Source organism: Anguilla anguilla, chromosome 13 (genome assembly GCF_013347855.1).
Source record: "Anguilla anguilla isolate fAngAng1 chromosome 13, fAngAng1.pri, whole genome shotgun sequence".
Lineage (NCBI taxonomy): Eukaryota > Metazoa > Chordata > Actinopteri > Anguilliformes > Anguillidae > Anguilla > Anguilla anguilla.
The window spans coordinates 11348789-11364014 of record NC_049213.1 but is presented as its reverse complement, the minus strand read 5'-3'; the positions used below and the strand labels follow the sequence as shown (position 1 = coordinate 11364014).

The 15226-nt window shown below is 42.7% G+C and overlaps 1 protein-coding gene across 1 annotated transcript; it reads right to left on the bottom strand.

Moving 5' to 3' along the window:
* Nucleotides 1–715: 715 nt before the first annotated feature.
* Nucleotides 716–9001, bottom strand: LOC118210755 (ly6/PLAUR domain-containing protein 1-like). Its single transcript, XM_035387163.1, has 3 exons — nt 8562–9001; nt 3332–3469; nt 716–2792 (listed from the first exon to the last, which is right to left on the bottom strand). Exons 1-3 carry the CDS (start codon nt 8611–8613, stop codon nt 2569–2571), a joined length of 414 nt encoding a protein of 137 aa, XP_035243054.1. The 5' UTR covers nt 8614–9001; the 3' UTR covers nt 716–2568.
* Between the last annotated feature and the right edge of the window lie 6225 nt (nt 9002–15226).

Here is a 15226-nt window from a genome sequence, read left to right as displayed (position 1 = left end):
AGTTTGCCAAGGGGATGAAAAGCGGTGCTGAATTGGCTTGTTTTGTGTTGTACCTGTAAATAATGGTACCTCTAGTTACCCAACGAGGGTTGCCAGACTTCCGGTTTTTGACTGGAACGTCAGGGTTTCAGATTATTTGTACATCTGATTCGTGTCTGGTCCGAGTAATTGATAGGAGAAATTTACTGGTAGTTTCAAATGAATTTGCCTGTCAGACTCGATCAGATACTCCAGGCTGTGTGGGCGTGGTTTGAAGAGAGAGGATAAGGCTTTTTGGATTATAAACACAAGGCTTAAAAATCCTGCACAGTACGCCTTCCAACTGCCAGCAAGGTATGTATGGACCGCACTTTGGGTGTGAAATAAACCTTGTGGTTTCCGGTACAGCCAAGTTCTTATTTTTCTTAGTGATCCTACTGCATGAGTCAAATGTCTTGTAAATGCATATATTCACACATAATCATTATCGCCTGTCTGTGTATTGCATTAATCATTGTGTTGTTAATTATGAAACAGCCACAAATAATCCACAACCTTCCGCTCAATAATGAGACATCACTGTGGAGATGCGATGGTGGGAGAATGAACGCGTTGGCCTGGTTTTTAAATGTCTGATGTAATGATGAGAAAAGGTTACTCAGCCCTCAGGCTGATCCAAGCAGAGCAGCCCACGTCTTCTGTGGGTTCCTTTGTGTAGTGAATAATCCAAAACACGTTTGTCCAAAAGTGACTTTATTTAGAAGGGCTCTTTCAAATGTTACACATTAAAGGTAACATATATAATATATTAATTATTTGATTTTGTGCACCACAACACTATAGTCCAACACGGCACCACACAGACCACATTGCACAGTAAGTGTTCTACCACAAACAAAAATACAGTGACATGCCTTCATTGTGTGTTTGTGGACTGAATTCAATCAACATTTGTCCTTAAATTTGACACTATTTAATGCAAGTCTTCCTTCACAGACAGTTTGGGTAGTTTTGTAATCGGAAAAATGGATTTGCCAAACTGTTTGGCAAAGGCATTTAATGATAAGGCAAAGTTAATGGCAAATGTTGATTCAATCCAAGCCTGTGTGTGTGTAATTTTCTGCAATTAAGTGATGATATTGAACAAGCATCATCCACAACTAAACATCACTATTTCAATTAGTGTGAATTTATGTGACTTGAATACTGATTCTCAATTTTGAAAGTTAACAAGTAGAAACACTGCACATAAAAATTTGTTGCCTTCATAAAAACGCTAGGCCTTAGCGAGTTTACTATTTCAACATGCAAACAGAAGGGAAAATGCAAATTAACAGGTTTGAATCTGCAACGAGGCATGTGAAACAGTCGCAATCTGCACCTTGGCTGCAAAACAAAACTATCATTCTTATATGTAAATGATTAATTCAAGTCATCACTAGCTGCAAAATGTGGGGGCTGGCAGAGATTGCAGCAGTCATTTAGAAACATCTGCCTTGGATTGGGTGTTGGACAATTGCACACAAGTAAATTCACTTTGAAATTCTGATGGAAACATCTAATACAAACTTTATCACTTTATTAGGCTGAAACTGGAATGAACTGCTCTGTCTTTTTTTTTTTTACTGTTTTTGGAGTGGTATTTACAGTCACATTCCCCGTTTCAGTTTATGATTTAGAATATAATAACTATTAAAATAACTGCTTCGTGGACTCACGCTTAAGTTCACCTCTCTTACTTGTAGCTGCTCTGTGAAATACGGCCACTATCAGCTGGCACCTTTTACCTGGGACCAGACGGTCCTTAATACGTTGTCAGGGCTAGTGTCAAATGTAAGTGGTACAGCACCGTGCACTGCCAGTGTTTAGAGCTGGGACACGACAGGCCTTCTATTGACACTCGGTGGCTTGGATGTGGTTCTGGTTGTTTTACATTCTGGGACGGACATTCGCCGACCCCCCCCCCCCCCCCCCGTCCAATTCGGCGGCGAGCAATCGGAGGCCTCGTAAAACGTTTAACGGCCCATCGCGGCGCAGACGAGGCCGTTCCAGATTCCTGGACTGCACCTGCCCGCTTTGGGCCAGCGTCAAAAAATGAGTCACGCCGAACAAATGGACGGACGGCGGCTGCCAAAAACCGTCCGCCTCCGCAGATCGCCCCTCATCACGCCGCTCCGCGCCGCGCTTCTGCTAGCGAGCGGCGCTTCTGCTAGCGAGCGGCGCTTCTGCTAGCGAGCCGCGCTTCTGCTAGCGAGCCGCGCTTCTGCTAGCGAGCCGCGCTTCTGCTAGCGAGCCGCTCTTCTGCTAGCGAGCCGCTCTTCTGCTAGCGAGCCGCTCTTCTGCTAGCGAGCCGCGCTTCTGCTAGCGAGCCGCGCTTCTGCTAGCGAGCCGCGCCGCCGCGGCCGAGAAGGCCTGTGTGGTTTTTGCGCGAGGTCCGTCCAGCGCTGTACATCTCCGACTTCTGACAAACGACAAAAGAAAGCAACCCTGTCTGAGCTTTCCTCTCGGCTGGGCTGGGACGGGCTGGGATGGGGATGGGGGTGGCGGTGGGGGGGGGGCGGGGGCGGGGGCCGAGTAGGGTTGTCCCGATCAGAGCAGAGTGGCCAGCGTCCCGGTGAGGAGCAGGAGGGGCGGGAGGGGCCGGAGGGCGGACGCCAGGGAGATGCGGGGAGGGCGTGGCCCGTTGCAGAGGGGCGTGTTGCAGCAGCTGATGCACACGGACCCCACGCGGCCCGGGGAGCAGAAGGACTGGTACCCCGCCGACACCACCAGGCAGGTGGTGAACGAGGCGCAGGCCTTGCGGTACGACACACCTGCGGGGGCAAACGGACACGGACCCTCATTCGGCACACTGTTCTACATTTTTTAGGATAAATCTCACATTTTCTGGTCAATAGTCATGTTCTATCCTAGGATATGTGACCTTAGAGCAGGGATCTCAAGCTGAATTCTTGAGGGACTGCAGTGTCTTCAAAGTTTGGTGTTAGTCATCCCATTTTGACCTCAGTAACGAGGTGTGCAGACTTTTTAGCCAATTAAAGACTTAATCTCTTTAGTAATGCAGGAGACTACTGTGGCCCTCCAGGAGTTTGAGATCCCTGCCCTAAGGTTTGATATCCTAATACTGAATCTCAGCTGAGGCCAGCAGCCCCGCAGCTCATAATTAGCAGTAAGTGTCACCCTGGCTGCTAGGGTTCTATTTAGCAGACCATTACCCATCTTAATTCTGCCCACAGTGACAACCTCGGACAATTTCAATGTAAGACAGTAGAGCTGATGAAGTCAGCCAAGCCAGCAGTCATTAAATAGGCTTCAGCCTTTGATTTAACATGGGAGGGAAAGCCAGGCTCACCGTTCACCCCCACTATGACCTCCTTCTGACAGCCGTTCTGGATGTTGGTGGTGCAGTTGACAATGAACTGGGGGGCGGAGCAGTCGTTGCCCAGCAGGTTCTCCTCACAGTGGTAACACTGCATCTGCAAGGGCCAAGCTGAGGGACAAGCAGACACAGCGCTGTGACCAAGGCTACTGTCAGACATTCAGACATGGTTTTCCAAAAGATAAAAATTGTAGCTCTACCAATACCAATGTTGGCTGTCTGAAGCATACAACACAGAACCAATGGAACTGCCAGCACGTACACAAATTAAGGCTAATGATGTTTTGATATTTCTCCTGAGGACGAGCTGACATAGGGATAATTAGTGAAAGGCATATTTTCAAATCTCAGTAGCTCTTCAACAACCGATTCAATTGCCCCTATATTATATCCATTGGAATGTAAAGAACGCAATTTCACACAAGTCTGGTGTAATTTGTTAATCGACGCTTGAAAACCATTTGCAGTTCCCAAACACTATCTCTTGCTTAAAGCTGTTTGTCAGGGACCGTCAAAACTCAATTCTTCTTCTCAGCAATGCTTCAAAGGACATTTTATTTTCTAGAGTTGTTTTGAAAATATTATTTAAAAAAAGTTTGTGTATGTTTTCTGAGAATTTTTGTGTACGATGAAGGATATTCTCTATAGTTATACAAGTTTCTCACTTGGAGGCATTTGTGGGTTTGTGGTTTATGGCAAGACCAAAGCAGCTAGCAATTTCATCATGTTTCCAGAGGCTGTACATATAACCACAATAATTTTATAGAGTTTAATCATAATATAAATATGCTTTTATATTATGTTGGTACGTCTTTCCTTGAGCACAGTGGTCTCAGGTACAATAGAAAATAGTTCCAACAGTAAATAATATTAAACATGTATTTTTAAAATGTATACACATAATATAACCATGGAATCATAACCTTAAAGTCCAAGTCACTTTGGAGTTACCTGAAGTGCATTTTCTTTTTGCCTTAAACCACAATCCCATGGATGCCCCTGTACTAGCCATTGTAAAACCAGCAGTTTATAATCAGAATCTTCTGTAAATATCTAAAAGAAAATCCATTGTCAAACACAAAAATTATCGGGCAGTTTAAAACATACACTAACACTAAAATAAATATTAAAAAACTTCAGAATGTGAACTCTCCATTTTAACTTTAGTAGCATTTTATCCATATGATAGAAATCAATGCGTTCATGGACATGTTAGCAAGGTTTTTTTTTAGCAAGTTAGCTAGGTTCCCCCCATAAAACGCATTCTACAATTTCATATGAATTCAAATTTGAATTACATTTCTTAAAATTTGAATAGCATATTATCCACAGGACGGAGAGGCGTGTAATCAGGTGCAACTTTCCTGGACTTATGAGCAAGGTTGCATAGACTTTGTTCCCTCCAAATATGTTTGCTACTATGTAAGAATGGTTCTTTTTTCAAAAATTACATAAAGTTTCAAGGGTTTTATTCATGCGATGGAAACAGTTTGCAGTTTAGTCATATTGGCAGATGCTTTTAGCCAGAGTAACTAACAAAATTGCATTTCACATGGTGGCAAACCACTACAGTCAGGGATAGTCAAAGTTACAATTGTGTAAGTGCCACCATCAAGGTACATGCCTCTAAAGAGAAAAAGAATTTTATTAAACAGAAACACTGAGTGTAATCTGAAAAGGTGCTTTTAGGCATTTGCAGAGCCCAGCCAGCAAATGTGTCTCCCTGAGTGATTGGGGAAGGTCGTCCCACCATAGAGATCTGAAAACAACCGTAATATCCTCTGAGACTCATTATGAAAGCCTTCATTTTCCCCAAAAATGCTTATGAATATTTTCATTTATTTTATTTATCTTCAGATTTAATGTGGATACTGCAAAAGGTGGTGGCACACGGCTAAGAAATCCAAGAGTTACCGTTAGTCTGTGCTTTGGAAATGTGTGATGATGTGGATAAAATTCAATTTAAATTTTTAAAAATTTTAATTAAATAAAATGTATTTAAAATAGAAGAATGCATTTTTGTGGAAAACAACCACATTAATGTTGGTTTCAGATTTCTATAGCATATGGATAATATTCCATTGAAATTTTAAGAATTCAAAAATAATTTAAAAACTACGCATAAAATTGGGGAAAAAATGTCAATTTCAAAAACGTTATGTGTCAACTTCAAATTGAAAGCTATTGACAAAAAACCCGTTAACTAAAAGTTTACAGTTACCGGACTGTTAGTTTTAAGAAAGCTTTGTATGGTTGCTACATGGAATGAGTGTTCTTTATTTTAATGTAGGCCTACTTAATACTATAGTTAATGTACAAAGGCATATTTCATATGATTCTTCCAAATGTGGGGCTTTACGTATCCAGGCCAAATTCCCAAGCTGGGCACCTAATAGCCACGCAGTTCAACTTGCTCAGTAACCCCCGTACCCCCTGTCAATATATGTGGAGTTTTCTGGTGCAAAACTGGCTGGGTGGGTGCTACTCATTTGTAGTGCTTGATGTGTCACCTTTCAGAGTAAAAGGCTTTGAAATAAAATGCACCATAATAAATGCAATCCAAAAAAGTTCTGCAAATGTGAATAAGACGATGCTTCCAAGTGGAATATCCCGCCGCGCCAGCAGCATATTGGTGGTGCTGTAATGGGCTCCATAGTCCAGACTGAATCCAGACCATGCCCGTGCCAGCTACGGCGAGGAGTCCTGCATGAATGTATGCAGCAATAGCACTGCCCAGGGTGGAAAGGTTTCATTTCTTTGGATATCTGTCTCGCCTTCTCAGCTCTCCTTTGACTGGCTGAGCCCCTGCAGTCTGTGTTCCAGGTAGGTCACAGTGCCCCAGAGCAGCAACAGCGGCAGCTCAGCTACTAGTAGCGCTGTCTGGCTGCACTGGTGTCTGGGTATGGGGCCTCCTAAAATGATACAGTACAGCAATGTCTTAACAATGCGTCTAGACAACCACTTAACAAGTCACAGTTGTGACTGACCGTTTAAAATCGAGAAGAAGAAAAAAAAAAACACTAAAAACATAGGGCCTGATTCTCTAAGACTTTTAGCACCTTGCGTGCGAAACGAATTCCAATGGACAATCACGTTATTGGTTTTGCAGGCGCTAAAAGGTTTTGCACGTGCTAAAATGTCTTAGTAACTCAGGCGCATATTGCACGAACAGCAGCACACCGATGCAAAGAGTGTCTTTTATTTCTGACGAAAACCCACCAGATGGCGCTCTCACCATCCACTCACGCGAGCCATGGAATAATCGCTTTACCATTTCAGCAGGTTTTTTCCATCCACCAGTATGGACAATTTATGAGCTGTGCCCTTTTACATTCTCATAATCTTTGAAAATGAAACAGCGCTGGCGGTATTCTCTGGCTTACTGCATTCACAGCAGAACAGCCTGACCACATTTGGCCACACTAATAGCCTGTTCATAATGTACGCAAGATGGGTCATGGCAACCATGAGTGCCACGGTGATAAAGACTGTTGTAGGTCAGGAGATCTTGCTGTGAATCGATGCAAAAAGATCCCCAGGGCTCTCCATCTTGCTGGCTTATTGTCAAGTATTCCTGGGACAAGTTGTTAAAGTACCGCACCGGGAGTATATTAAAGGTCGGGGACACAGACTTCTCACGCGAAGTGTTTAATCTTTCACAGGTCGCAACGCCTCCCAGTCTCTTCCACAGGTATCGGACGGATAGCGTTCCCTCAGCCTCTCTCCCTATTGACTGTAGTTTTTCATTTGCTCGCCGACACAACACTCTATCAGCCGACATCGTAAAATTCTGAACGCAAAGCTATGACACGTATTACATCTCGGTAAATTTATCTATTTAAACTACATGAGCCTAGCGCTATGTATGCTTTTTGTTTCATCCACATATGAACGATCATGGTATTGCCTCTATTAATTGCTTCGATAGCATCAGTTTTTCATTGAATGAGCGATCACAGGTAGGCGAAAGGATAAATCTTGACTGAACAGGCACGTTGCCAGATGTTAAAGACATGATATGTTAGTATTCATACACAACACAAGCCATTCAATAAATACGCATTTAATGTTTTAGTAACGTTCTATAATAAGACCTTCTGACACTCCCTATACCAGTGGATACTAACCCCAGTCCTGTGTAGTTATGTCAGTCTTTTCAACTGAGCTTTAAATGAACCACAATGACTCGTGAACCTGCCTGAAATCCTTTGAGAAAGACACGTGTAGACTGATTTGCCTAAAGGTAAATGTGCTGCAGTTAAAGTTTTCGCTAAAAAAAGTTTATTATGTTTTCTACCTGTGCCCTTAAATAAAACCGTAATTTGCATTAGTAATACTAATTACTACGTCATTATAGTGCAATTGTGTTGTGATTAATTAAGAAATTTGGGGCCTGGATCAATTAAACACTTGTTTAACAGTCTAAACACTTGTTTAACAGCGCAAACACAACTCCATTGAGGCATATTAACTCCCGAGAGATCGCAAATTTAGACCAGAATTCAGTGAACAGTTTAATCAGTGAAACCTGATTAACTAGGAACATCGAGAACAGGTGCATATGTCCCCACAAACCAGTGTACAGCACTAACGTGTTTTACAGTAAGGGTCATTTTATAATAATGACTTAAGGTGAAATGGCATGAACAGGGGTTTTCTCGTTGTATATATTACAAAACAGCACATCGACACTAAACGAATGACAGAATAAAATAAAAAATCTGCCACTTGCCATTACGCATCTTACGCATTACTCACCACAAGTGAAATAACCAGCCAAATTTAATTTGGATGCAGTTTATGAAGAGTTATTGTGTGCACTGGGTGCTCTATTTTTTGTGTATAATCGGCTGGTCGTAGGACGTGTTTATAAATTTGCGCAAGCAATTACTGAAGTGAGTATTCTACTTCATGCAAAGATGCATTAGCTAGACTATAGGTGCGCGTAACTGTGCCTTTCTTGTTTAATAAAAATACCAAATATAAATACACAATATAACATGTACATAGAAAAAAAACTTTAGAACAAGGAGGCAAACAAAAAAAAAATATCGCGTCCCAACCAAGTTGATGGCGTTAAAAAGGTATACAATGCGATGGCATATGACTGCATTTTACTATCCAGGAACAGCATGCTGTGCCTATTAGCAACCTTAATACAGGACAAGACTGGAAATGAAAAGGATAAACAGCGCAACTTTACCAGAGCTGAAAACACATCCACAGAAGGCAACGTAGAATACCAGCAGCCGCATTTTCCCATCTCCATCGACAGCTCGCTCGCTGTCTTCGAAAGCGCGAGGGTTTTAAAAGACAAAAGTCATCCTTCAGCCAAGTAAATTTTTAGCAGAAGCAGTATTTCATGACAGTACCGGACCCACCAGTAGCTCCGACAGCACTGACAGTTTCGCAAGAAAGACTTAAGTTCTTTCAACTTGGTTTACATGCGAGGGCAGTAGCAGCTCTCATCACAGAGGCCGTCTGTCACTGTAAATGAGGTTGGGACAACGCCCCCACTGACTTCATCCGTAGACATGCATATTAACTAGACCCATCACGCAAACCCGACGAGTTTGAGACCGGCAAGTAAGCGGGATGCTGCATGGTCTGCGCATGTCTCTGTTGCGGTGTCTAAATCGTTCGACCTTCCAACAGAAAGTGAAAACCATTATGAAATCTGGCTACCGTAGTGTGAGGAGAGAATAAACACCTCTCCGAACTCATTTTGGTAACTAATGCACCAGCATACTATTTCTTATTGAGAAAGTTATCACATAATAAATGGCGAAATTGTTTTAAACAACAGATGGTTTATAAATAAGCCTGTTATTGACATAAAAGATCCCACAAACAAGCTGAAAAAATGCGGCAAATAATAAAACAAAAGTAAAAGAAAACGGAATCACTTTAAAAACGCAACAAACATATATCATTTGTAGGGCTGCTCTTCTATTGCACTGATATGAAGTGTTTCATGGACATACCGTGCTGAGATTTTAAATTAAAACTTTTACGTTTATCTTCTGTACCATTTCTGTGAGGTGTGCATGTTGTCTGGTCAAATATGGGCAATGAGAAGATGCCAGTAGCATCTGCACAAAATGGAAGCATCTTCCAATGGAATCAATCTTCCATCCTGTCGGTGGATTTCCCATCCTTCTACCTAGTCTGTACAGTATCATATGTGGTCGTGGACTGTGGTTATGCTTATGGTTAGGCATAGGGGTGTCACATCCATGAACATGGTTGTTTGGACCATTTAGGGCTGAGAGGGAACACATTTCTTTTGAGTATTTGGATAAAGGTGAAGCATTGCACTCCAACGCGCAAATTTACGCATCAGCTATCGACACGTGATTTTAGAGTGCACATGCTCCTATCCGGGAAAGCAAATTTTTCCCCCAAAGGCTTTTCCCGCCTTTTCCCTCTTTGATTTGGAATGCCCAGTCGTATATCCCAGTGCTAATTGCTGCAGCCTGCACCATTGATTCTGGACAACCGAGCCACCACCTAGATTCAATTTCATTGGACACATACACTGCACTAAGAGTGAGTACTGTGCTTCTTTGTTTTGACTTGCCATACATCTGACAGAATAACATCTGAAACTTCAGTGCCTCTCTTGGTTTCTCTGATGGATTGTTTGCTTAAAGAAACGGAATCCAAATAAGGCTCAAGGTGGGGTGAGTGAAACGAGACAGCAGATCCTAAATCAGATGTGACCACCTGCCTCAATCGCACGTGTGATTCTCCGTGATTCTCTTGACCAGCTGGTTCAAGAAAATCACGAGCAATTTAGAATGACAAATTGTATTTTTAGGCCCAGCTTATGTGAATGCATTAAATGCAGGAAATCGATGTATTTACTACACATTAACCTTTGAGTTAATGAAAAAAGCCCATTCAAACTAATTTCACACAAACCTGTTATTGGCTAAAATGTAAAATACAATTATGAAATAGTTTAGTTGTATATAATAGTATATAAAAATAGTTATGTAATAAAAATGGTCGAAATAATCAATACCTAGGGCCACCAGTTAGTTTCCACCATGTGACCCGCCAGGATTTAAACTTGTATTTCAATGGTTATCCTCCAGGGGTTCCCATAGGCACTCCAACAATGCAGTCAAGTGAATAATCATACAACTGAGCTTCTAAACGAGACATTTATAAAAACAATCAGTCAATCTAATATGGGGAGAGTCTACCTGACTCTCCCCATGTGAAGTGAGCATGGATAGAAGGTTAAATGCCATGGCCGGTCCCAATTCACCTCTTGATCACTCCGCCTACACGCTAACAATCATTTTGCACATTTACAAGAGTTTCAATCTTGCACAAGGCTTTTCCTAGAACTGAGCGAGCCAAATTTCAGCGAGGGATAATGGGTGCTCGGCCTTTCCGACTCTCCCTCAATAATGAGGAAATTAAAGTCCTGGGTTAAGACAGGCTTAAAAGCGAGTGCTGACCCAGCATGCATGGCAATTTGTATTTGTCCCAATATTGTAGCTTGTTTTTCTGCCTAGTTGGCTTGGCAGAGGTCAGGTCAGAATAGTGTTCACTGTGTGAACTAAACTGTGTTCTTGGCTAGAAATAGCTGTACAAAATAAGTATTGTATCTTATTGAACCTGTGTCCTGTAGTTGTCCATGACCATGAAATGCACTTTTGTACGTCGCTTTGGATAAAAGCGTCTGCCAAATAAATGTAATTTAATGTAATGCATTGCGTTGCTCAATGCTATTTTGAGAGTCCTTAAGGCATGGCAGAGCTAAGCACATTTAAATGTGACATTTGACTTCCATCTCATGCCTTTGCAAAAGACAGTTATCGTGGTCATCGCAGTATTGTCTTATTTGCAAACAAGTGTTGTCTCAAGTGGTATTAACTTTGTTGATTAAAGTGTACTGATAAAACCAATCTAAATTGCGGTAGTCATTATTTGTAATGAGGTCCAAAGACACTCATTGTGCCCAGCTGTTAAGTAATATTCTTTTAAGTGGTGATGATTTATTATTGAAAATAATAACTTTTTTTTTTTGCAAATTCCGGTCTGTAAATTCCAACCAGAATTCCAGTCGAAGCAGACCAAAAGCATGTATCTCACAAATGCTGCTTTTTACGCTCCCTATGGCTTCGATGTCAGCCCTCGTTGTTAGTGGCCCTTTTTTAACGTACAAAAACGGCAAGTTACTCACATACAAAGCACAGGCTATAAGTAATTAATTAAAACTGCCAAAATCTACGCCTGCCATTAAAAGTATTGATATCAAAATTACACCGAGTTACAAGAAAGAATATGGGCCATCTTACCTCACACAAATTAAACAAGCTGTATTCCAAAACAATGCTACCCAATGTTTCCTAAACTGTTTAAAAAGTAAATTGGCCCTTTGTTTTTTTATCTGGTCATCTGAAGACAATGTGGTCATTCAAACTTTGTGTCACATCCTGGCTTTTGGCTTTTTTTTCATTTAAAACATGTTTTTCATCAGATGTCATTTCTTTTTGTACTGTGTTTGTTATGAGTAAGTGATAATAGTAATTCAAAGAAAGACATGGGCATGGATTCAATCACTGGCAGATATCCAAGATATTTTCGCACAAGTTAAATCTTATATAACTGCTCTCATTTTTAATGTGGGTATTTCACACTGCTTCTAACAATACCACCATGCCCCTGTACAGCACTTAAAAATACTGCAGCATGTCCAGCCAGGTAATAAGTAATCAAATTGAATTTAACATGTGAGTGTCGCTTGCAAACATCGCTGTCAATCATAATCCGTGCTTAATTAGTGGCAATTACTTCATCAACTTAGATTATTGAGGTGGTGCAAATGCGATAATTGTTTGAGAAGAGGCTTGACAAAGAGGCCATCATGACCTCCAGCTGATGAAGAAGTGAATTACCACCCGAAAAATCAAGGGGAAGCAAACCGGGGGCACTACCCCATAATTCTGTACTGTAAGACCTGTATTGATTTCACAATATAAAAAATGAATAAAACTTGAATAAAATAAGCTTTATCATAGTATTTGTTTTCTTCTTTGTGCATGCGAGAAGTATTCTGGAAATGGTGGTGACAAAAAACTCCCATGAGTGTAGCATGTAAACATGGGAAAATGGTAATTTTGTCTCCCTGCATCAGTAGACTATGATAAACTGGGAAAGGGAAACCATAAATTTAGCCACTTCAAGAGCTGTGGCAAGCTGTTGGTCCTGTGTGATATACGTAATGACAGGTTTGCATAAGCCTGTTTTCATAATTCAATTCACTTTAATCTTGCTTGCAGAAATGGAATATTCCTGAATATGTAACTGGTGTAATTATTATATTGCGCCAATATTTTAAATTGAAGGGCGTTAGCCGTAAAACTTGTTGATTTGTCGGTATTTTTTGATCGTAATTTATCGACTAGCAGGCTACGCTTTCCCGTTCCACTGCCTGGGCCTTGATGGTTACAGGCTTAGACCTCAGGAATACCATTAGCTAACAATGACTGCGCCTGGTGTCCGCCACGTCAGGTGGGTTTAAATCTAAAGTTCCTTGGGTATCTGGTGCATTAGCTCCAATCAGCAATGCCCCAGGTCCATATGGGCCACCAACTGTCATCAGTGAAAGACAGATCTCAACTGTGACCAGTGCTAGTTCTCACATAACACTCTACAACCTGTAGGGAGTAAATTAGTCCCTGGCTCGCAGGTATATGCATTTGAGAAATGCATGCACTTCAGCTGCAGTGTTCCTCGTGTGTGTGGGTAGCACCGCAGTCCTTGACAGAGCAATTTGGGCGGGAAAAATGATTATTGACTCAGATATGTTGAGGTGACAGTTATTTTCAACGTAATATTTTTGAGTTGCTTGTTACAGCCCCAAGAAGCTGAAGGTCGATTTTGGACATAATTCAGCATCCTAAAAGCTTGTTGGCTTTTACCAGAAGCCCTTCAGTTGTGCAGAAAACCACATGCCATTGGCAACAAAAACAGGCACAAACAAGCGAAACGTTGTAGGATATCGTTACACAAAAACTCACTCAACCCAAAATATTTTTAGTGTAAATTAATAGTCTGATATCTGACAATTCAACTGTGTAGGGTAACACGAGCTTATACAAGCAAACCGGAAAATGGGCTGTATGGTGTCGCCAGAATCAATCCTTCTAAAATACAAAACAGTTTGCCGGGTCACGTTGCTATTGAGTGTTTGGCGTTTACATAGGCTCTGTCCTCAATGGATGTTTGCTGATTTCAGAATCGATTCTTCCACAAGGTGCCCAGTCATTTTTGAGGCTTTGTCACCCTCCGCTCTTTCGTAGAGAAGTCGCCGTGAGCGAAAGTCTAATCTTGCATAATGCACGACTTAGGCTAAGCATCGTATAAGCTGTTGTAAAATGAGGCATGGTGCCGTTAATGCCCCATAAACACCATGTGCCTCCACCGTCTCTCCTCCTTTCCTTGGGTGGGGGAGGGTTCTGCTGCGTGTGCTGTATAACGCACTGGCTGTAAAAACCTTTATTTTCCCAGCCGCGGTTTGATCACGTTCAGCTCCGATTTGTAACCCTGTGTCATCACTTCCATACCTCATTTGCAGTAAAGACGTTCGGAAGGCTTGTTGTAGCTGTTAAGTTTCTTAATTTCGGCTCCCCAAATGACACGGCGTGCGGAAATGCCTGTCTGTCCAACAGCTCCAGCACCTGCACCACCGCTAGCACCGGTGATCCCTTTGTTTTTAAGACTGAACGTGAAATTTAAACTGGGCCCCCTTGCTAGTGTGGGCCTCTTTAGCTTGGATCAGAGGTGACCAGTAATGGCCCTGCAGAGTTGCCGTTTTTTGTTCCCACCTTCCAGTCAGCAGTCGATTTAGTCCCAAGAATCCAGGGGAGGTGAATTGACGGTGGAATCGACGGCTCGATTAATGAAGTCAGTGCTGTGTGAAAAGATCCCACATCCCCACTGCTCTCCAGGGCCAGGGTTAGCCACCACCGGACCGCCCTCTCTCTCCTCTTTGAGCCCTGTAGCTGTTTCATCCCTCAGACTCTTCAGAGGTGGTAAAATCCGCTTTTCTTAGACCTGAATGTTAAAGTCTTTAAGAAAAACTATTGCTGATGAGGTTTGCAGCAAAATGATTTAAAAAAAAAAAAAAAAAAAACTGCCACATAAAACCACTCCAGAAAATGTGTCCACTTCAGGCAAGGAGAAAAGGCATCAACACTAAATGCAACACATTAACAGGCTGGAGCACAGGGTGGAGCAGCTGGCCCTGGAATGCCTTCTTTTGAAACTCAGCAGCCACGAGCGGCTCAGCGCACTTGCACACGATGCAGAGTCCGGTGGCACCGGCGCACATGCAGCTCCGGCGTCGCTGGCTACCTCAGGTCACACGGCCCGGTGAAACATGGCTCCCCATGACTCTGGTGTGTGTCCTGGCGGACCAGCTGCGGGCAGCGCCAGTCTGCCAGGGCCCTCCCACTCCAGCCTCAGGCACACGGTGACTCCGTCAGTGGGCGCCACCTCCCTGAAGCTGCCCGCCTGGGCCGCTGAATGCCCCAGATGGCCGAGGGCGGCCCCCCTGCCAGCTGCGGTGGCAGCGCTTGGCACGGGCAGATCACCCTGCACCCTTTACATGTCACGTGACACCTTCTCACTGTCTTGGAATTCAAGTACAGAGGCGCCAAGGCGACCAACTTTCTTATGCTTCTAAATCACCACTGCATACAAAGAACGTTCCCTATGGCATTTTAGCACATCGATGACCACGTTCACGCGCACAACGCCAGCTCGATTGCCGTCAACCTCGCGAAAAGGCGTTGCTGTTGGACAGTATGACATCCCAGGTGGGACTGAGTTGGGAATTTAATATAT